Genomic DNA, 19,206 nt, shown 5'->3' with positions numbered 1-19,206 from the left:
GCGGACAAGGTGGCTCTGGAAATGGGTAGCAAAAGCAATTGTGCAAGACCTTTCAGCCAAGAGGGAAAGCTTTCTGACAGTGAGATTTGTTTGAGAGGGGAAAGGTCTCCCTGAGGAGGTTCTCGACTCACCTTCCTTGGAGATTTTTAAGCAGATGTTGGATGATTTAGCTGAGATTCCTCCATTGCAAGGGGTTCGACTGGACGACTCTTGGGATCCCCTTCAGCTCTACAATTCCATGATTCTATCGTTCTAAGAGGTCCCTCAAGGAGCTTTGAGGGAAAAGGGCCACCCAGATGGGTTTTGCCTCCTGAAACCAGCTCCCCACCACCTCCACTTTTAGATACTGGTGGAAAACCAGTCTCCCTGCTTGCCTGAGAGCCAATGGTGGTGTAATGGTTAAAGTGTTTGTCTAGGACCTGGGAGGCTAGGGTTCGAATCCCCACCCGGCCCCACAAACCTGATAAAATGTTCAGAGGAGAACCATGGACCTTGAACTCCTTAGAGGAAAAAGCAGTAGAGAAATGTCGCAAATGAATAAGTACTGACCTACTTAAATCATAATCATTTTACAAATAGGATTCTCAGAATCCAAAGACTTCCCTCCACCCCTCCATGGTTTCGCTAAATATTCTTTTCAAACTGCATCGTATCATATAATTGATTGATTGATTGATTTTTACATACCCTGCCCATCTGGCTGGGTTTCCCCAGCCACTCTGGGTGGCTTCCAACAGAATATTAAAATACAATAACCTATTAAACATTAAAAGCTTCCCTAAACAGGGCTGCCTTCAGATGTCTTCTAAATTTCAGGTAGTTGTTTTTCTATTTGACATCTGGTGGGAGGGTGTTCCACAGGGCGGGTGCCACCACAGAGAAGGCCCTTCTCCATATTTTCTTAAAACTCAGTTGTAACCATAATTCCCACTTCATTGCAAGTGTTGTTGTTTTTTACAATCCTGCCTATGTTTTAAATTGCTTAGAGTGTTCTTTCAAGTAACTTATAAAATTTCCCCATTCTTTATTTAATCTATCGTCCTCTTGATCTCTGATTTCCTGGGTCTGATTTTCTCCATTTCGGCATAGTCCACCATTCTTCTTTTGTAGGTAATTTATCCTCCCATCTTTGGGCAAATAGCACCCGCTCAGCTGTTGTTGCATACACTATGTTCTGATAACTTTTAACCCAGCCAGGGTGTTATGTACTGAGTTGAATAGGATCCAGAACGCAGCAGTCTGATTGGTCCACAGGAGCCACCCAATCCATCTCCAGGTGGAAGTAAATCCGCAACCTGATTGGCTTACAGGAGAATCCCGGAATTAGCCAATCACATGGGGCCCATTTTGTAAATGATGTATATAAAGCAGACATTCTGGGGGAACTTCCATTCCTCCTCACCACTATGAGCTGAATAAGGAGCATGAAATCCACTCTCGACTCCGAGTATATTTCACAGATTCAACAAAGAGATTACAGACAATGCCTTGTAAAAACCTATTGATGTTAATGGGACTAGATAAGCTTGTATTCGATAGCGGGCAGCAAAAGCTGACAAAATAATTCCAGCAGAACGGCGGTCACTGTCCCAAGTTTTACCCTTCTAAAGAGAAAAGGACAAACGATCAGCTTGTCAGTGTCTCCCCGCAAACCAGAAAGTGTTCTTTCTTATGTACCGTATTTTTCGCTCTATAAGACGCACCAGACCACAAGACGCACCTAGTTTTTGGAGGAGGAAAACAAGGGAAAAAATATTCTGAATCCCAGAAGACAGAACAGCAAGAGGGATCGCTGTGCAGTGAACGCAGCAATCCCTCTTGCTGTTCTGGCTTCTGGGATAGCTGCGCAGCCTGCATTCGCTCCATAAGACGCACACACAATTCCCCTTACTTTTTAGGAGGGAAAAAGTGAGTCTTATAGAGCAAAAAATACGGTAAGTTAGACAAAGCCTCAGCTTGGAAATAAACAGTCTGGCAAAGGACGTGAATGATCCCCAGAAGACAGGGAAATATCTCCATGGTTTGCAGTGGAAGTCACTTGCAAAATAACTTATACAGACAGGGAGGTAAAGGAGCGGCAAGGTTAAAGCATTCTTAAAGGTAAAGGGACCCCTGACCATTAGGTCCAGTCATGGCTGACTCTGGGGTTGCGGCGCTTCTGGAGAACCAGAGCAGTGCACGGAAACGCCGTTTACCTTCCTGCCAGAGCGGTACCTATTTATCTACTTGCACTTTAACGTGCTTTCAAACTGCTAGGTTGGCAGGAGCTGGGACCGAGAGCCAGTGTGGTGTAGTGGTTAAGTGCGATAGACTTGTAATCTGGTGAACCGGGTTCGCGTCTCCGCTCCTCCACATGCAGCTCCTGGGTGACCTTGGGCCAGTCACACTTCTCTGAAGTCTCTCAGCCCCACTCACCTCACAGAGTGTTTGTTGTGGGGGAGGAAGGGAAAGGAGAATGTTAGCCGCTTTGAGACTCCTGAAGGGGAGTGATAAAGCGGGATATCAAATCCAAACTCTTCTTCTTCTTTCTTGGGGTGGGGGTACAATCTCCAGATGCTAGAGTCCGGATCGCCTCTGACCTTCAAAGCATGAAGGGAAGCAAAACAGTCTCTGTCATTCTTGAACGAAGCCCAAATAGCCAGTAATGGAACTATCGGAGTGCAGGAATATTCCTCAGTCCACATTTTGCAAACAGGCCGACCTAATTCATACCTCCTGGAGTAACACACATCGGATTTCATGCGCCTCTGACTTTTGCCCTAAAATTCTCACATACCCTCCAACATTTACTCCAATGAAAACCTGATTCCTCCTAATAGGGAGGGAGGGGAGGACCCAGAAACCAAACCCCATTTAAGAGGGGAGCCACATGGAATCGATTCCATTGTGGAGCTGCTGCAATCGAGGGGCTCGTAAAATTGTACTGACTCCACCCGCCCTGCTTGTGATGTTCCTGGGGAGCACAGATCTCCCGTAAAACTTTGGTGGCCTTTCCGTAATTCTCTCCAGGTCTTAATCGTGAACAAAAGCACTTAATTAGCGAAATGAGAGCCGTCCTTGAGGCTCGATCGTCGTGGCTCTTCCTCGAGGGGGAAGGAAGAATGACTTGGGAGCAAGAGAGGAATTAAATAAGTGCATGAATCTGAATTGTAGCATTGGTAAAAGGTAAAGGGACCCCCTGACCATTAAGTCCAGACGTGGCCGACTCTGGGGTTGCGGCACTCATCTCTACTTGCACTTTGACGTGCTTTCGAACTGCTAGGTGGGCAAGAGCAGGGACTGAGCAACGGGAGCTCATCCCGTCGCAGGGATTCGAACTGCCAACCTTTCTGTTCTCATCCTGAAGCAAAGTTCTTCACCCGAGGTACTATTTCTGGGTTAGCAGAGTCTGTAACCTGAAGCGTCTGTAACCCGAGGTACCACTGTATAGTCAGTTAGGACCAATGCCTAAGCCAATACCGCTCATCACCTGTAACCAATACAGTGGTACCTCTGGATGCGAACAGGATCCGTTCCAGAGCCCTGTTTGCATCCTGAAGTGAACGTAGCATGTGTCTGTGCGGGTCACGTTTTGCTGCTTCCGTGCATGCGCGTGACATCATTTTGAGCGCCTGTGCGAGCGGCGAAACCCGGAAGTAACGCGTTCCATTACTTTTTTGGGTTGTGGACCGCAAATTATTGCAGACTCTCGTGGGGGGACGCGGGTGGCGCTGTGGGTTAAACCACAGAGCCTAGGACTTGCTGATCAGAAGGTCGGCGGTTCGAATCCCCGCGATGGGGTGAGCTCCCGTGGCTCGGTCCCTGCTCCTGCCAACCTAGCAGTTCGAAAGCACGTCCAAGTGCAAGTAGATAAATAGGTACCGCTCCGACGGGAAGGTAAATGGTGTTTCTGTGCGCTGCTTTGGTTCACCAGAAGCAGCTTAGTCATGCTGGCCACATGACCCGGAAGCTGTACGCCGGCTCCCTCAGCCAGTAAAGCGAGATGAGCGCCGCAACCCCAGAGTCATCTGCGACTGGACCTAATGGTCAGGGGTCCCTTTACCTTTTTCGGGGGGGGCAGGCTGCTCCCCTGCTTCCTTCTCCCACTGAAGCCCCATCTCTGCAAATTATTGCACCGACTCTCATGTGTACGTCTGTCCAGGCAAGGAAGAGGCACGACTGGAGCTTCAGGAAAGGCGGAAACACTCATTGAATCGTGGAATTGTAGAGTTGGAAGGGAATCTCTGCTAAAGAAACCCTTGCAGATGGCCGTCTGGTTTCAAGAAGGGTGCGAAACGGGCAGTGAGGGGTGCTTGGCCCGTGGTGGGAGAGGGGTGTGTGGCCGAGGAGGAACTGTCACCAAGGGCCACATAGAGAGGAGAGGAGGGCCACACCTTCCCACGTCCCAGAGCCTCCAGCTTTTGCGGTATCAACTCATTTTCCAGCCCTCTGAACGTTTCCCATATGCAGCCCTTGGCTCAGGTTTCCAGGGAGGGAAAACCCAAGAAAGACTTGTGGTTTTTTTCCTTTAAAAAAAAAACCTGGAGCAGAAAAATTTGTCCCCACAAGGCTGCGGTTTGCTTGCTTGCTTTTTAAATTTAGCTCCCAGATGAAAGGCGTCCCGGAGGAACAGGAAACCCCCAAATGCCGTGTGTTTCTCGAGACGTAGGTAAACATGACGTCGCGACCTCGGCGGTGGGCATGAGGTGCCCACCCCAAAATGTGGCCCTGGAAAGGGATGAAGAGAAATAAGCAGCCCTGGACCGTCCAGGCCCCCACCCAACCCCCTTCTCCCTTCGCTTTTTATGAATTAGGAGCCTGTGTGTTGACCACGGTTTGGAAAGGAAGAAGGGACATTTTGCGGAAAAGGCAGAGAGAGAAGGAGGCGCTTCACAAAAGCCTGTTATTAACACCAAACTTCCAGGCTTGCAGCGTGTCTATTCTGGGTGCCGCTCGACTGTTTCCATCTTAGCTCGGGTCCGTCCCGTCCGTCCCGCCTCCTTCCCCAAATAAATAAATCTCTTATTTGCTAGGGCAAAGCATCACCTCGGACGGATGAAAATAGGAATACGTTCGAGGACTTTGGCTCATTGTCTGCAGGCCCCCCTCCCCGAGGGCGGGCACACACACTTATTTCACAGTCTCAAAAGTTATTTTCTGCCTCCCGGGTTTCTGCAGCTGCCTGCCTGCCATTCACTGATTCAAAATGAAAGGATTGTGAGTTGGTTTTAAGGGTGCCGTATTTTTCGCTCCATAAGACGCACCTAGTTTTTAGAGGAGGGAAACAAGGGAAAAAAATATTCTGAACGAAACGGTGTATGATTTTTGTGGTTCATGCTGTGGCCACAGACATGTGATTTGACGGTGAGTTTGGGGTAGCCCAATGCAAAAATCCTGAGAATCCATGTGCTTCCGTGCTTTGTAACCACGTTTTTACACCATTGCGGCCCCGCGAAACAGTAGATGCGTGATTTTTTTGGTGCAGGCTGTAGCCATGGACATGCTATGTGATCGGATGGTGAATTTGGGGTGACCCAATTCAAAAATCCTGAGGATCCATGGGCTTTTACCTCCCTGCTCCCAGGCAGCCTCCTTTATCGCTAGCATCCCTTATCTCCCTCCCGTTCGCTTGTTTGCCTTAGTGTCTTTTCTTTAGTTGGAGGAGTTTTTTGCTCCTCCTTTTCTTCTAATTTATCTCCTCATTGCTTTAGTCTTCCTGTCTCCTCTCCTTGCAAGTTTGCTGTCTTTACCTCCCCCCTTCCAGGCAGCCTCCTTTATCTCTAGCATCCCTTATCTCAAACCAATCGGCAAACGATCAGCGGCTTTGTTTGAACACCCACTTCCCTCTTTCTAAAAAAGAAAAAGCATGATCTGCTTTTCGCCCCTGGGCAATTCGGCTCCAGGGACCAAGCATTCGCTCCATAAGAGGCACACACATTTCCCCTTACTTTTTAGGAGGGAGAAAGTGCGTCTTATGGAGCGAAAAATACGGAATATTGCAGATATTAAAATTTCACAGGATGAAGCAATTGGGTGCATAAAAGCTGGCTCCTTTTGGAATAAAAACTGCCCAGACCCATAATTAGGATTCCAGCTTTACTAGCCAGAAAACAATCAACGATACATCCAGAAAGCATATGCATATCTAAGCGTAGGTTCTTGAATATATATATAACATAATTACGATCAGAGTAAAAGAGAGGTTTAAAAGGACGTATTTAAAAACATACCTCTCCAGAGCAGGGCTTGTTAAACTATGGAACTCCCTGCCACTACTCAGGCACCAACCTGAGTAGCTTTAACTACTGGGCATGGGAGCTGGGCATGGTTAGCCTGGAGAAGAGGAGGTTAAGGGGTGATATGATAGCCATGTTCAAATATATAAAAGGATGTCATATAGAGGAGGGAGAAAGGTTGTTTTCTGCTGCTCCAGAGAAGCGGACACGGAGCAATGGATCCAAACTACAAGAAAGAAGATTCCACCTAAACATTAGGAAGAACTTCCTGACAGTAAGAGCTGTTTGACAGTGGAATTTGCTGCCAAGGAGTGTGGTGGAGTCTCCTTCTTTGGAGGTCTTTAAGCAGAGGCTTGACAACCATATGTCAGGAGTGCTCTGATGGTGTTTCCTGCTTGGCAGGGGGTTGGACTCGATGGCCCTTGTGGTCTCTTCCAACTCTATGATTCTATGATTCTATGATTCTAAAACAGGATTGGGCAGATAATAATAATAATAATAATAATAATAATAATAATAATAATAATAATAATTTTTTATTTATATCCTGCCCTCCCCAGCCGAAGCCGGGCTCAGAGTGGCTAACAACAATAAAAGTAACACAGCATTCTAAAATCAATTCATTCTAAAGTCAATTCAGAATCAAATTAATGGCAACCATTGGGCTAGAGTTCTGTGAGGATTACCAACAGAGGGGGTCAGACTATGCCTTGGCCAAAGGCCTGGTGGAACAGCTCTGTCTTGCAGGCCCTGCAGAAAGATGCCCTAGTCTCTTGGGACAGAGCATTCCACCAGATCGAGACCATGGCCGAAAAAGCCCTGGCTCTGGTTGAGGCCAGCCTAACCTCCCTGTGGCCCAGGACCTCCAAGATGTTTTTGTTTGCAGACTGTAAGGTCCTCCGTGCGACATACCAGGAGAGGCGGTCCCGTAGGTATGAGGGTCCTAGGCCATATAGGGCTTTAAAGGTTAAAACCAGCACCTTAAACCTGATCCTGTACTCCACCGGGAGCCAGTGCAGCTGGTATAGCACTGGATGAATGTGATCTCGCAGCGAAGACCCCGTAAGGAGTCTCACTGCAGCATTCTGCACCCGCTGAAGTTTCTGTGTCAGTCTCAAGGGCAGCCCCACATAGAGCGAGTTACAATAATCCAGTCTGGAGGTGACCATTGCGTGGATCACAGTGGCTAGGTCAGGGCGAGAGAGGTAAGGAGCCAACTGCTTAGCTTGGCGGAGATGAAAAAATGCCGCCTTTGTTATAGCTGCGATCTGGAGGTCATGGAGGTGAACGCTACCAATGGTTACTAGCCATCACGACTCTGCTCTTGTCTCTACAGTTGGAGGAAGCAATTCTTCTGAACACTGGGGGTCTTGTGTTCAGATCCTGCTTTGCAGGTTTCCATTGGAGGAATCTGCTTGGCCACTGTGAGAGCAAGGATGCTGGACTCGATGGGCCGCTGGCTTAATCCAGCAGGTCCTTGTTGTTGTTGTTTAGTCGTTTAGTGGTGTCCGACTCTTGTTGACCCCCTGGACCAGAGCACGCCAGGCACTCCTGTCTTCCACTGCCTCCCGCAGTTTGGTCAAACTCAGGCTGGTAGCTTCGAGAACACTGTCCCACCATCTCGTCCTCTGTCGTCCCCTTCTCCTTGTGCCCTCCATCTTTCCCAACATCAGGGTCTTTTCCAGGGAGTCTTCTCTTCTCATGAGGTGGCCAAAGTCTTGGAGCCTCAGCTTCAGGATCTGTCCTTCCAGTGAGCACTCAGGGCTGATTTCCTTCAGAATGGAGAGGTTTGATCTTCTTGCAGTCCATGGGACTCTCAAGAGGCTCCTCCAGCACCAGAATTCAAAAGCATCCATTCTTCGGTGATCAGCCTTCTTTATGGTCCAGCTCTCACTTCCATACCTCACTACTGGGAAAACCATATACAGGCAAGGTGATGTCTCTGCTTTTTAAGCAGGTCCTTACTATGTTCTTAAGGCCAGCAAAAGTTCTTGGTGGCCATTTGACACAGACCCGATTCATGCTCATCCTCCCCACGCCCCGCCGAAATAATTTGGGCTGCTTTGCTCCTTTTCTCTCCAACCCACGGGCTGTCCTTCCCGTAATGGGCTGACCACAAGGGCACAGCGTATCCCGGCTTGCGGTCTCTGCTGCCTCGTCCGCCGTGCCAGAGAAACCCAGGGATGATTTATTATTCCGCCCTCCTGGATAAACACCTCGGCACCTTGTTTGCTTTTTTGCTTCCCGGCCAGAGCGTTTGTGCAGATGGTTTCAATGTGCTCTTTTCGCATCGAGGCAGAGCTTGTGGCAAATGCAAACCCGGGGCAGAGAGGAAACACAAAGCAATTGAGCCAGGAGAATCCCACTTATTATCAAGGCTAGTTTAGATATTAAGAGTGATTTAAAAAATGATCAGAGCCCTGAAAGGTGGATCAGAGTGTCTATCTCAGGGATGGGGAACCTCAAGGCTGGAGTCAGAATGTGGCCCTCCAAACCTGTTTACCTGGCCCTTGAGAATCTCCCCAAGCTGTGGTCTAAACCACAGAGCCTAGGGCTTGCCGATCAGAAGGTCGGCGGTTCGAATCCCCGCGACGGGGTGAGCTCCCGTTGCTCGGTCCCTGCTACTGCCAACTTAGCAGTTCGAAAGCACGTCAAAGTGCAAGTAGATAGATAGGTACCACTCCGGTGGGAAGGTAAACGGCGTTTCCATGCGCTGCTCTGGTTCGGTAGAAGCGGCTTAATCATGCTGGCCACATGACCCGGAAAAACTGTCCACGGACAAACGTCGGCTCCCTCGGTCAGTAAAGCGAGGTGAGCGCCGCAACCCCAGAGTCGTTCATGACTGGACTTAACTGTCAGGGGTCCTTTACCTTTACCTTTTACACACCCTTTCTAGCTACACCCCTTTCCTTGCCATGCTTCATAATTTCCTGGGGTGTTTTTGCCTGTCCACAATGTCCCTTTGTTTTTTGTTTGTTTTTCTATTTTTTGTTTTATTTTATGTGCGGACAAACAGACATAACACGCAGACATACATTATATAGCAAATAAAGAAAAATAATAAAAAATAAACAGAAGAGAAATAACAGTGTTAACAAAAGGGACCATAGCAAAAAAAAAAAAAAACATTCCTCAAAAATACTCTAATGAACAATATATTTTAACCAAATTTCAAATCCATTTTCTTTGTTGACTTCCCCCATCCTCTACACGGGTCTAATATTGACCATAATAATCTGCTTCCTTTTGTCTTTAAACTTTAAAACATCAGTCATTAAAAACTTCCCTAAACAGGGCTGCCTTCAGATGTCTTCTAAATGTTATATAGTTGTTTATTTCTTTGATATCTGATGGGAGGGCATTCCACAGGGCGGGCGCCAGCACCAAGAAGGCCCTCTGCCTGGTTTCCTGTAACTTCACTTCTCGCAGGGAGGGAACCACCTGAAGGCCCTCGGAGCTGGACCTCAGTGTCCAGGTTGAACAATGCGGGTGAAGATGCTCCTTCAGGTATACTGGACCGAGGCGATTTAGGGCAGGGGCCAGCAAACGTTTTCAGCAGGTCCACTGTCCCTCAGACCTTGTGGGGGGCTGGACTATATTTTTTGGGGGAAATGAACGAATTCCTATGCCCCACAAATAACCCAGAGATGCATTTTAAATAAAAGCACACTTCTACTCATGTAAAAACATGCTGATTCACGAGGCAGATTTAGAAGGCGATTGGGCCGGATCCAGCCCCCAGGCCTTGGTTTGCCTACCCATGCTTTAGCCTGATCCACCCGGGTGCTTTTTGCATGCTCTTTGAGGTGACATGGATGATAGGAGAAATGGTTTTGTTTTGCACTCATCAGCAACTTGGGAGAAGCACGCATCTGAGAAAGCAAACCCCACCTCAGCGCGGTGGCAAGGACCATCAACATTTGCCTCAGGAATCTCGTTCATCCAAACATCCCTTTCCCTTACAGCATCTCAAAGTGGGAAGGCGCGAAGGCTGCCAAGACCACTGTACCCTGTGGGTAGGAGGAACCGGTCCCTCGGTGTTTGCCCAAGGCTGTTTGCAGCGATTCTGCTTCCCATCAGGGTCTCTCGGGGCAATTCTCCTGCCTCATTTCCAGGCAGCTGGGAGTTACAGCTGAGAAATGAAACCAAACAGGCCTCTTGCCACCATGCCCAAGCGCAGCGTGTTTTCTTTGAACAGGGCATCCCGTGAGCAGACCGGATCTGGAACCAAATACCCCCAAATCCCTCGTGTAAAACAAAGACCTGAATGTGGGGCTGAGGCTCTGTCTGTTTTTCAGATGGGTAGGTCCTGTTCATCGCTAAACGTTCCTGCCATGCTTGGCTGAGAGTGGAATTTCAGGGTGACTTCAGAAGTTCATAAATGGATGAAATATCCGAGGAATGTCAAAGTGCACAAACAAAGATATTTGATCGGGTTTGTGGAATTTCTCCAGGGTCACTTACTCTAGGAGCAGAACAGTTCCTCCTGGAACAGTCCTTGTGCAGGTGGGAATCCTGTCCCTACATCTTTCACCAGAACTGTGAAATTTCTCCTCCTAAGCTTGGTCGCTTTTCACGGACGATTCCTGGCTCTGTTTCCATTGCAGCCCTTCAACTATAGATTTCTTTCCTTTGCTTTCCCAGATGGGTTCTGCGTCCCCGAGTGGGACAACCTCATCTGCTGGCCTGAAGGTGCCCCGGGCAAGACAGTGGCCATGCCCTGCCCAGATTACATCTACGACTTCAACCACGAAGGTAAGGCCATTGTTTGGCCCAGTTTGATCAGCTGAGATCTTTCGGCAAGGAGGGTGGGCAGCGAGTGTGTAGCACGGCTGGACTTTGGTTCTCAGCAAACCTCTGGGTTTCTTCTCCTGAACTTCACCCTGGAGCACCTCAAAGGGCTGGCGCTCCTGTTAGAAAGAGGGCACAATCTTTGCTCTCCAGTGTAGGGAAACGTTGCTATGAAGCATGGGTTGCAACATGCTTCAGACGCTTGGGAGCTGGTGTAACATCTTCCAGAGAGGTCCAGGCCTATCCTCACACCTGCATTAACCCAAAAGCTCAGTTCAGTTCACCTGCAAAGGGGAATCTAGCTAACTGGCACTTTCTAAAACCTAATGCCCAGCCCTTTTGGGCAGTCTGCAGTGCTCGCAATTTGCAGTGCTGTTCTCCAGCCAAGCGATGCGTGCTAAAAATGTACCTGTGCCCAAAAATGCATTTATTAGCGAAAAATAACATTCCGGGGAAATGGCTTTTTGCAGAAACCTGCCTGCAAAAATATATGGAATAAGAGAAAGTTGCGCTAAAATGCTGAGGAGGGTGTGCTAAAAATGCACCGTATTTTTCGCTCCATAAGATGCACCTGACCATAAGACGCACCTAGTTTTTAGAGGGGGGGTGCAAGGACAAAAATATTCTTTAAAGGGAGCGCTGAGCAGAGCCTGTATGCATCCCAGGCTCTGCTCAGTGCTCCCTTTAACGAGCCGCGTGGAGCGTGTGTGCGGCGCTTGCAGGCTTTTCCCCGAGGAGGGAGGAGGGCAGCCTGTCACTGATGGGTTGCCCTCCTTCCTCCTCGGGGAAAAGCCCCCAAGAGCTGCGCAACCTTTAAAGAGCGTGCGGAGCGTGCGTGCTTTTGCGGGAGGTAAAGGCTCCCCGTGCGCAGTCTCGCTGTTCTGGCCTCTGGCTTAGCCGCGCAGCCTGCATTCGCTCCATATAAGACACACACACATTTCCCCTTACTTTTTAGGAAGGAAAGGTGCGTCTTATACAGCGAAAAATATGGTATCTGTGCACAAAAATGCAGAAACCTGCCTGCAAAAATATGCAGAATAAAAGAAATTTGTGCTAAGATTCTGAGGAGGGTGTGTTAAAAATGTATCTCTGCACAAAAATGCATTTATTAGCGAAAAATAACGTGCAGAAATGCATTCGGGGGAAATGGCTTTTTGCAGAAACCTGCCTGCAAAAATATGCGGAATAAGAGAAATTTGTGCTAAGATGCTGAGGAGAGTGGGGAGAATCACAAATGGAGAACAGAAATAAAGACTGGAAAGCCGAGAAATGGGGAGTAACGGAAATAAAGATTCGCCCATCCCGAACTGCTGCCTCGCCTCGCCTGAACTCTCGCTTCTTCTCTTCCTTTCTAGGCCATGCCTATCGACGGTGTGACTTGAACGGGAGCTGGGCTCTGGTGCCCAGCAACAACCGCACTTGGGCCAACTACAGCGAGTGCGCCAAGTTCCTCACCATCAACACCACGGAAAGGGTGAGCTGGTTTCATTAACCCCACAAACAAACATTTCCATCAGGCGGGGTTGGCTGCATTGCTTATTGTTGTTGTTTAGTCGTGTCCGACTCTTCGTGACCCCCTGGACCAGAGCACACCAGCCACTCCTGTCTTCCACTGCCTCCCGCAGTTTGATCAAACTCATGCTGGTAGCTTCGAGAACACTGTCCAACCATCTCGTCCTCCGTCGTCCCCTTCTCCTTGTGCCCTCCATCTTTCCCAGCATCAGGGTCTTTTCCAGGGAGTCTTCTCTTCTCATGAGGTGGCCAAAGTATTGGAGCCTCAGCTTCAGGATCTGTCCTTCCAGTCAGCACTCAGGGCTGATTTCCTTCAAAATGGATAGGTTTGATCTTCTTGCAGTCCATGGGACTCTCAAGAGTCTCCTCCAGCACCATAATTCAAAAACATCAATTCTTCGGTGATCAGCCTTCTTTATGGTCCAGCTCTCACTTCCATACATCACTACTGGGAAAACCATAGCTTTAACTATACGGACCTTTGTTGGCAAGGTGACGTCTCTGCTTTTTAAGATGCTGTCTAGGTTTGTCATTGCTTTTCTCCCAAGAAGCAGTCATCTTTTAATTTCGTGGCTGCTGTCACCATCTGCAGTGATCATGGAGCCCAAGAAAGTAAAATCTCTCACTGCCTCCATTTCTTCCCCTTCTATTTGCCAGGAGGTGATGGGACCAGTTCCACAAACTACAGCTCCCAGAATTCTTTGGGGCAAGCCAGGACTGTTTCAAGGAGCTATAAATATGTGGTCCATGAATGTGGCCTTTCAGGGAGCAAAGAGAGAGCAACAGGCTGGTGCAGCCCAGATACCTGACTTCCCGGTGCGAACCCTGCGCATGGGGGGGAAAGGCGCCGTTTCGCTGCGTCCATGCCCACCGGCTGAATTCAACCGCGGCTATTGCCTCTCGTGTTTATTTAGCTTCTGAAGAGATTAAGTTTGGCAAGCGCACGTTTCCAGCGGTGAATACGGCCAGGAAAACATTCCCAGGTCCTGGGGATTCTGATGTAATAGGGCTGAGGTTTGCATTCCGGAGCTGCTCTCTCCAAAGCCAGATCAAAAACCAGAGATGTCAAATCAAAAGCTCTCTGGTTTCACCTGCCTTACTGAAACTTGCAAGGGGAAAGGGATGAGGGTTTTTTTGCAGCGAGGAGAGGGAAAAGGCATAGCTGTCAACTGTCCCATATTTGGCGGGAAAGTCCCTTATCCGAGCGCTGTGTTCTGCTGCTGTCCCTTATTGATGATGTCCCTTAAATTTCCCGGGTTTCAAAGGAAACAGCTCCTCTCCCTCCCTTCCTGCCAGCCAGGGAGGAGGGAGGCTCCAACTGTGTTGCTTGGCTGTGTTGCTCACCCAATAAGGAGTCTAAGAATGACTGGGGGGGTGGAGCTTGCATGCCTTGTGCCGATCAAATCGGCCGCGTTGCCTGGGGACTCGCCTTTGCTCAGCGCTTCCCAGCAGAGAGGTGACGGTGGTTTTCCTTGCTGCATCCCCTTTGCCGGGTTGCTGCGCTGTGGGAACTACCGCTTGAGGCTTCGTTTGGCTGCTGGCTGGGCTTTCTGCCTTTGGCTCGGAAGGGCTCAGAAGTTGAACATACCTGTGCCCGGAAAATCCCTTATTTTGGCTACTGATCCCTTATTTTCGAGGCTGCTGGTCCCTTATTTTCAAATCTGTAAGTTGACAGCTATGGAAAAGGTCTCACAAAGGGTGGAAAGATCTGGGCTTAAGATCAGCCACGGGTTTTCTGAATGTCCCATTGGAGAAAGGGGTGCCATCGTTTGCTCATTTATATACATTTTTATGAATAAATATGTAAAACCGATAAAAATCATTTATGAGGAAAAATAAAATATATATTTACAGGCCCCCAGCTCATAAAATCTCAAAGCATTTCCCAACATAAAAGCATGCAACAAAAACCAGAAAAAGCAATGAGATGAGAGTTTAAACCTGTTTCCAGTCTATCAAAATGTTAAATTATTTTTAAATTAATTTTAGAAAACCTTTATCAATTTTCACACATAGACAAATATACACAACATATCATACAAAAGATGATACAAATGAATAAAAACAATAAAGTAAGAAAAGTTAGAAAAACAAACATAAACAAATACAATATATTACACTTACATAACAAATTAAAATATGTAACTTCCAGTAATTTGCATTGTATTACTTATGTTATCTGTATTCCTCGCACAGATTCATATTATTTTATTTTGTATATAGATATATAATCCACTATTACATTTTGAATAATTCTTGGTTATCAGTATCACTCTATTTCTGCAAGCATCTTATTGTTCGTACAGTACATTTTCAATTAAATTATTGTTTCTAATTTTTTAATTAATGACAACCATCTTTTTCTGAAAGTTCTTTTTTTATGACCCAGCGGCATGTAAACTTTATGAACTAAATCAGTTTGTATAGTCTGTTGGAAGCCGCCCAGAGTGGCTGGGGCAAGCCAGTCAGATGTGCTGGGTACACAAAAACCAATTAATAATAATAATATTATAAATGATAATAAAACCAGATTTCGCTTAACTGTTGTGGGAAGATGTATTCTTAACTGCCTGCATTGGTCTGGCAGAAAAAGAAAAGTTTTCAGCAGGCGTTTTTGAAAAGCTGGCCCACTGAATCTCTAGTGGCAGAGAGTTCTGCAGGACTTGGCTGATGACACGAAAGGCTCGGTTTCTCATTGTCAAATGAGCCTCACCAACTCATGACCAGCGATGCACCTTCAGATAATCTCAGTAATCAAGCTGGAATAGAAGGATTCAGGCGAGCCCTGATATAACCTGGACCTAAGTTGTTCAGGACTCTGTAAATTAATATGTTGAGCCCCACAAAGAGTTTATTGCAGTAATCCAGCCTTGAGGTTATCAGTGCATGGATTGCTATGCTCAGGCTACCCCTGTCCCTATTATATGACACGGTTCAGGGCAAATCCTGCCGAAGCTGACTTAAGTCTCCTCCAGACAATCAATTCATCTTTCATTACAGTGCTACTTTGGTTCTCACACTTAATCCGTTCTGGAAGTCTGTTCCAAAATCAAAGCGTTCCAAAACCAAGACGCGCTTTCCCATAGAAAGTAATGCAAATGGGATTAATCCATTCCAGACTTTTAAAAACAAACCCTAAAACAGCAATTTTAACATGATTGTTACTATCTGACAAGGCCATTGATCCATAAAATGAAAGCAATAATCAATGTACTGTACTATAAAATAAATAAGACAGTATTGCAGATGGTTTTTTTAAAAAAAAATATTAAATTCTTACCTGCACTGTTGATAGTCATTGTTTGGATGGGGGGCTTTTATCCATTTCCGCAGTCACACAATCAATCAATCAATCAGTAGCTGAACTGGGTTCCACACAGTCACAAAAACAAATTAACCGAAAAAGCCTCAAAAAACCAAAATGAATAGCAAAAACAAAAGCACCAGACTTAATCCGTTCTGGAAGTCCGTTTGACTTCCAAAATGTTCAAAAACCAAGGCGCAGCTTCTGATTGGTGCAGGCAACGCAGAAACCATAGCCGACAGCCACATCGGACGTTCGGCTTCCGAAAAACGTTGGAAAACCGAAACGCTTCTCCTGGGTTTTCGGCATTTGAAAACCCAGGCATTGGAGTACCAAGGCGTTTGAGAACCAAGGTATCCCTGTCTTTTCCTGAAGCTTATCAACAGAGCGTAGATTATATTTATGGAGCATTTGCTCTGATTTGCTTGCAGAGAAGTTGTGCAACAATGAGGATTCATCTTGCATTCTCCCCGATTGGCTTCCGTGGTGTTTACACTTTCCCCCCGTTCATCATTTATTCATCCCACATTTTTCAATGCATCTCCCTGTCACATCCCTAACCGCAAAAAGCCCACTGTTGTCCTTCAAATGGGTACCCCGGGCTGGAGCGGCAGACAGCTTTAATCCACGTTAATTGCGCCAGCCTAAAGAGCCTTGAAACCCTTTCTGCAAAATACTCAACAGCTCAGAGGCAGTCTTTCAAGCAGCATTAAAACAATAGAAACCCACTTTTAAATACATCTCTCTCTCTCTCCACATAATTGATCTCAGCTGCTTCGGGAGACAATAACTGCAAAGTAGAATAAAAAGATCGGAAGTAAAGCAATACAGTTACAAAACCGAAAATGGCAGCAGGTCAAAGCCTACTTTTAGTAATGGGGAAGAACCATGTTTTCAACGTTGGTTTCAACTATGGCGAAAGTGGGACCTTGCATAATTCCTTTGGCGGAGAGTTCCAAAGATACGGGGCCACCACTGAATAGGCCTTGTCTCTTGTGTCCAACAGTCTGCTTCTTTCTAAAAACCTGTTTGATCAAATTGTTGTTGTTGCTGTTTAGTCATGTCCGACTCTTCGTGACCCCCTGGACCAGAGCACGCCAGGCACTCCTGTCTTCCACTGCCTCCCGCAGTTTGGTCAAACTCATGCTGGTAGCTTCGAGAACACTGTCCCACCATCTCGTCCTTTGTCGTCCCCTTCTCCTTGTGCCCTCCACCTTTCCCAACATCAGGGTCTTTTCCAGGGAGTCTTCTCTTCTCATGAGGTGGCCAAAGTATTGGACCCTCAGCTTCAGGATCTGTCCTTTCAGTGAGCACTCAGGGCTGATTTCCTTCAGAATGGAGAGGTTTGATCTTCTTGCACCAATGGTCTGACTCCGTATAAAACAGCTCCCTGTGTTCCTTTACAGAGAAACAAAATTAATGGCAGTTTCTCAATGCAATTCCCTTAACGTTCTCTTTCTCCCCTTACTTTGTGTTTGCTTCAGGAAGTCTTCGATCGCCTTTATTTGATCTATACTGTCGGATATTCCATCTCACTGGGGTCCCTAACCATCGCTGTCCTTATCCTAGGATACTTCAGGTAAGTAGCTGCAACTTCTTGTCTGCACTGCCATATGCAGTGTGTGCAACCAAACAATTAAACCCCTGTGTTGCAAACAATTATCGGTAATATCCAAGGCAACACGATGACCAAGTACAACAATGCAGTATCAGTAAAAACTCTTTATATAATCTATACGGAACGTTGAACAATATGAAAAACCCAATAAACATCTCATAAATCTCTGAAAGTAAGTCTTATAAGTCTCTGAAAGTCTTTGTAGACTATGCAAGTCTCTGAAAGAAGCAATGGGTCAGATTTTGATGAAAACAAGCCGTAAAGCTTTGTTTTATGACGCCCAACGCTGCCGAAGTGGTTCGCAAACAGACGTAGTGAACAGCGATTCCAGATATACCCACTGTTTCGTAGAATTCTTCTTCAGCGCAGCAGAAGGATACAGAAATGCTTCATCAACCCATCTATATGTTGAATGGAATTGTATAACAACAACAACAACAACAACAACAACAACAACAACAACAACAACAACAATCTTTATTATGGTCCAGAGACCCAACAAATCATTACAAAGCAATACACAATTCATGCAGCCTACCTCCAGGTTCAACAAGCATTTTGTTCAGAATGTTTTATCTTGCAACCACCGATAAAAACTTTGCCACTGCTAATGCTCTAGCATTTGTCCGGTCTTCCAATAGGAACCTGACATAGTGAGCCTTTGATTTTCCCGGGAAGGTACCAGCAAGGGTAGTATCAGTTCTGCCCTGGCTTGCTCATATTTTGCACAGTGCAACAAAATATGTTTTATGGAATCGATGTCTTGAGCACATGAGCAAAGACTCTCCTGGTAGGGAACTCCTCTCAACCTACCATCCAACACTGCGGAAGGAAAGACGTTTGGTCTGGCTTTGGTGAATAACCTTGGATAATTTGGTACTGTCAGGTTTTTAATGTAAGCATCCTCACAGCTGTCGTCGCATACATAAATAGTCTTTTCTGCTCTTTTGGTATCTCTTCACCTGTAATTCCTATTAAAAAGGCTTCTGGTTTTGTCACAAAAGTTACCTTAAACATTTTTTCCGTTATATATTGTTTCCTAGAATGCTTTTGTTATCTTGCACTTCCGCCACATATGGTAGAAAGTGCCTTCCTTTTCTTTACATTTCCAACATATATTTGTAGCAGTTCTGTACATTGTTGCTAACCTAAGAGATGGTCCTTCTCCCCACAACTCATCCTTCTTCTGCCTTCTGTTTCCCACGTCAGGCGCTTGCACTGCACAAGGAATTACATCCACATGCACCTGTTTGTCTCCTATATGCTGCGAGCCATCAGCATCTTCGTGAAGGACGCCGTCCTGTACTCCGGCTCGGCGCTGGAGGAGATGGAGCGGATCTCGGAAGAGGACTTCAAGTCCATCACGGAGGCACCTCCAGCAGACAAGTCCCAGTTGGTGAGTATGAGCCCCGGGGCAGCAGCAACCCCCGATACAACACCTCTACAGGATTCGACAATTAAAACAGGGGTGTGTTAGAAAACTGGTGGGCATCGCAAAATCCCAGAAGAGGAGGGGAGAGACTCCATCAGGCAAGGCCTCCATCCACCTGCCTTGCCCCACCCCCTGGCCCTGGGACTCCTCATAAGGAAGCTGTGCCTGGAGGAAGAACTGTGAGGAGAGGAGAGAGACTTTGTCAGGCAAGGCCTCCTTCCCCCTGCCTTGCTCCGCCCTCTAGTCTCTTTTTTATATATATATATAAAATTTTTATTGGTTTTACAACAATTTTTAAAGACAAACAAACACTTAAAAAGACATACAAACACGT

General features: G+C 46.8%; 1 protein-coding gene across 1 annotated transcript in view; it reads left to right on the top strand.

Moving 5' to 3' along the window:
- The window catches only part of PTH1R (parathyroid hormone 1 receptor), a 144,767-nt gene that overhangs the window by 88,761 nt on the left and 36,800 nt on the right, over nt 1-19,206 (top strand). The window contains exons 3-6 of the mRNA XM_028749813.2: nt 10,860-10,970; nt 12,362-12,480; nt 17,307-17,401; nt 18,650-18,836. Of these exons, the coding sequence (XP_028605646.1) occupies nt 10,860-10,970; nt 12,362-12,480; nt 17,307-17,401; nt 18,650-18,836 (512 nt within the window). The remainder of the gene's footprint in view (nt 1-10,859; nt 10,971-12,361; nt 12,481-17,306; nt 17,402-18,649; nt 18,837-19,206) is intronic.

This window comes from Podarcis muralis, chromosome 12, assembly GCF_964188315.1.
Source record: "Podarcis muralis chromosome 12, rPodMur119.hap1.1, whole genome shotgun sequence".
Taxonomy (NCBI): Eukaryota; Metazoa; Chordata; class Lepidosauria; order Squamata; family Lacertidae; genus Podarcis; species Podarcis muralis.
The sequence above is the reverse complement of the archived record's forward strand: the minus strand, read 5'-3'. Positions and strand labels throughout refer to the sequence as shown.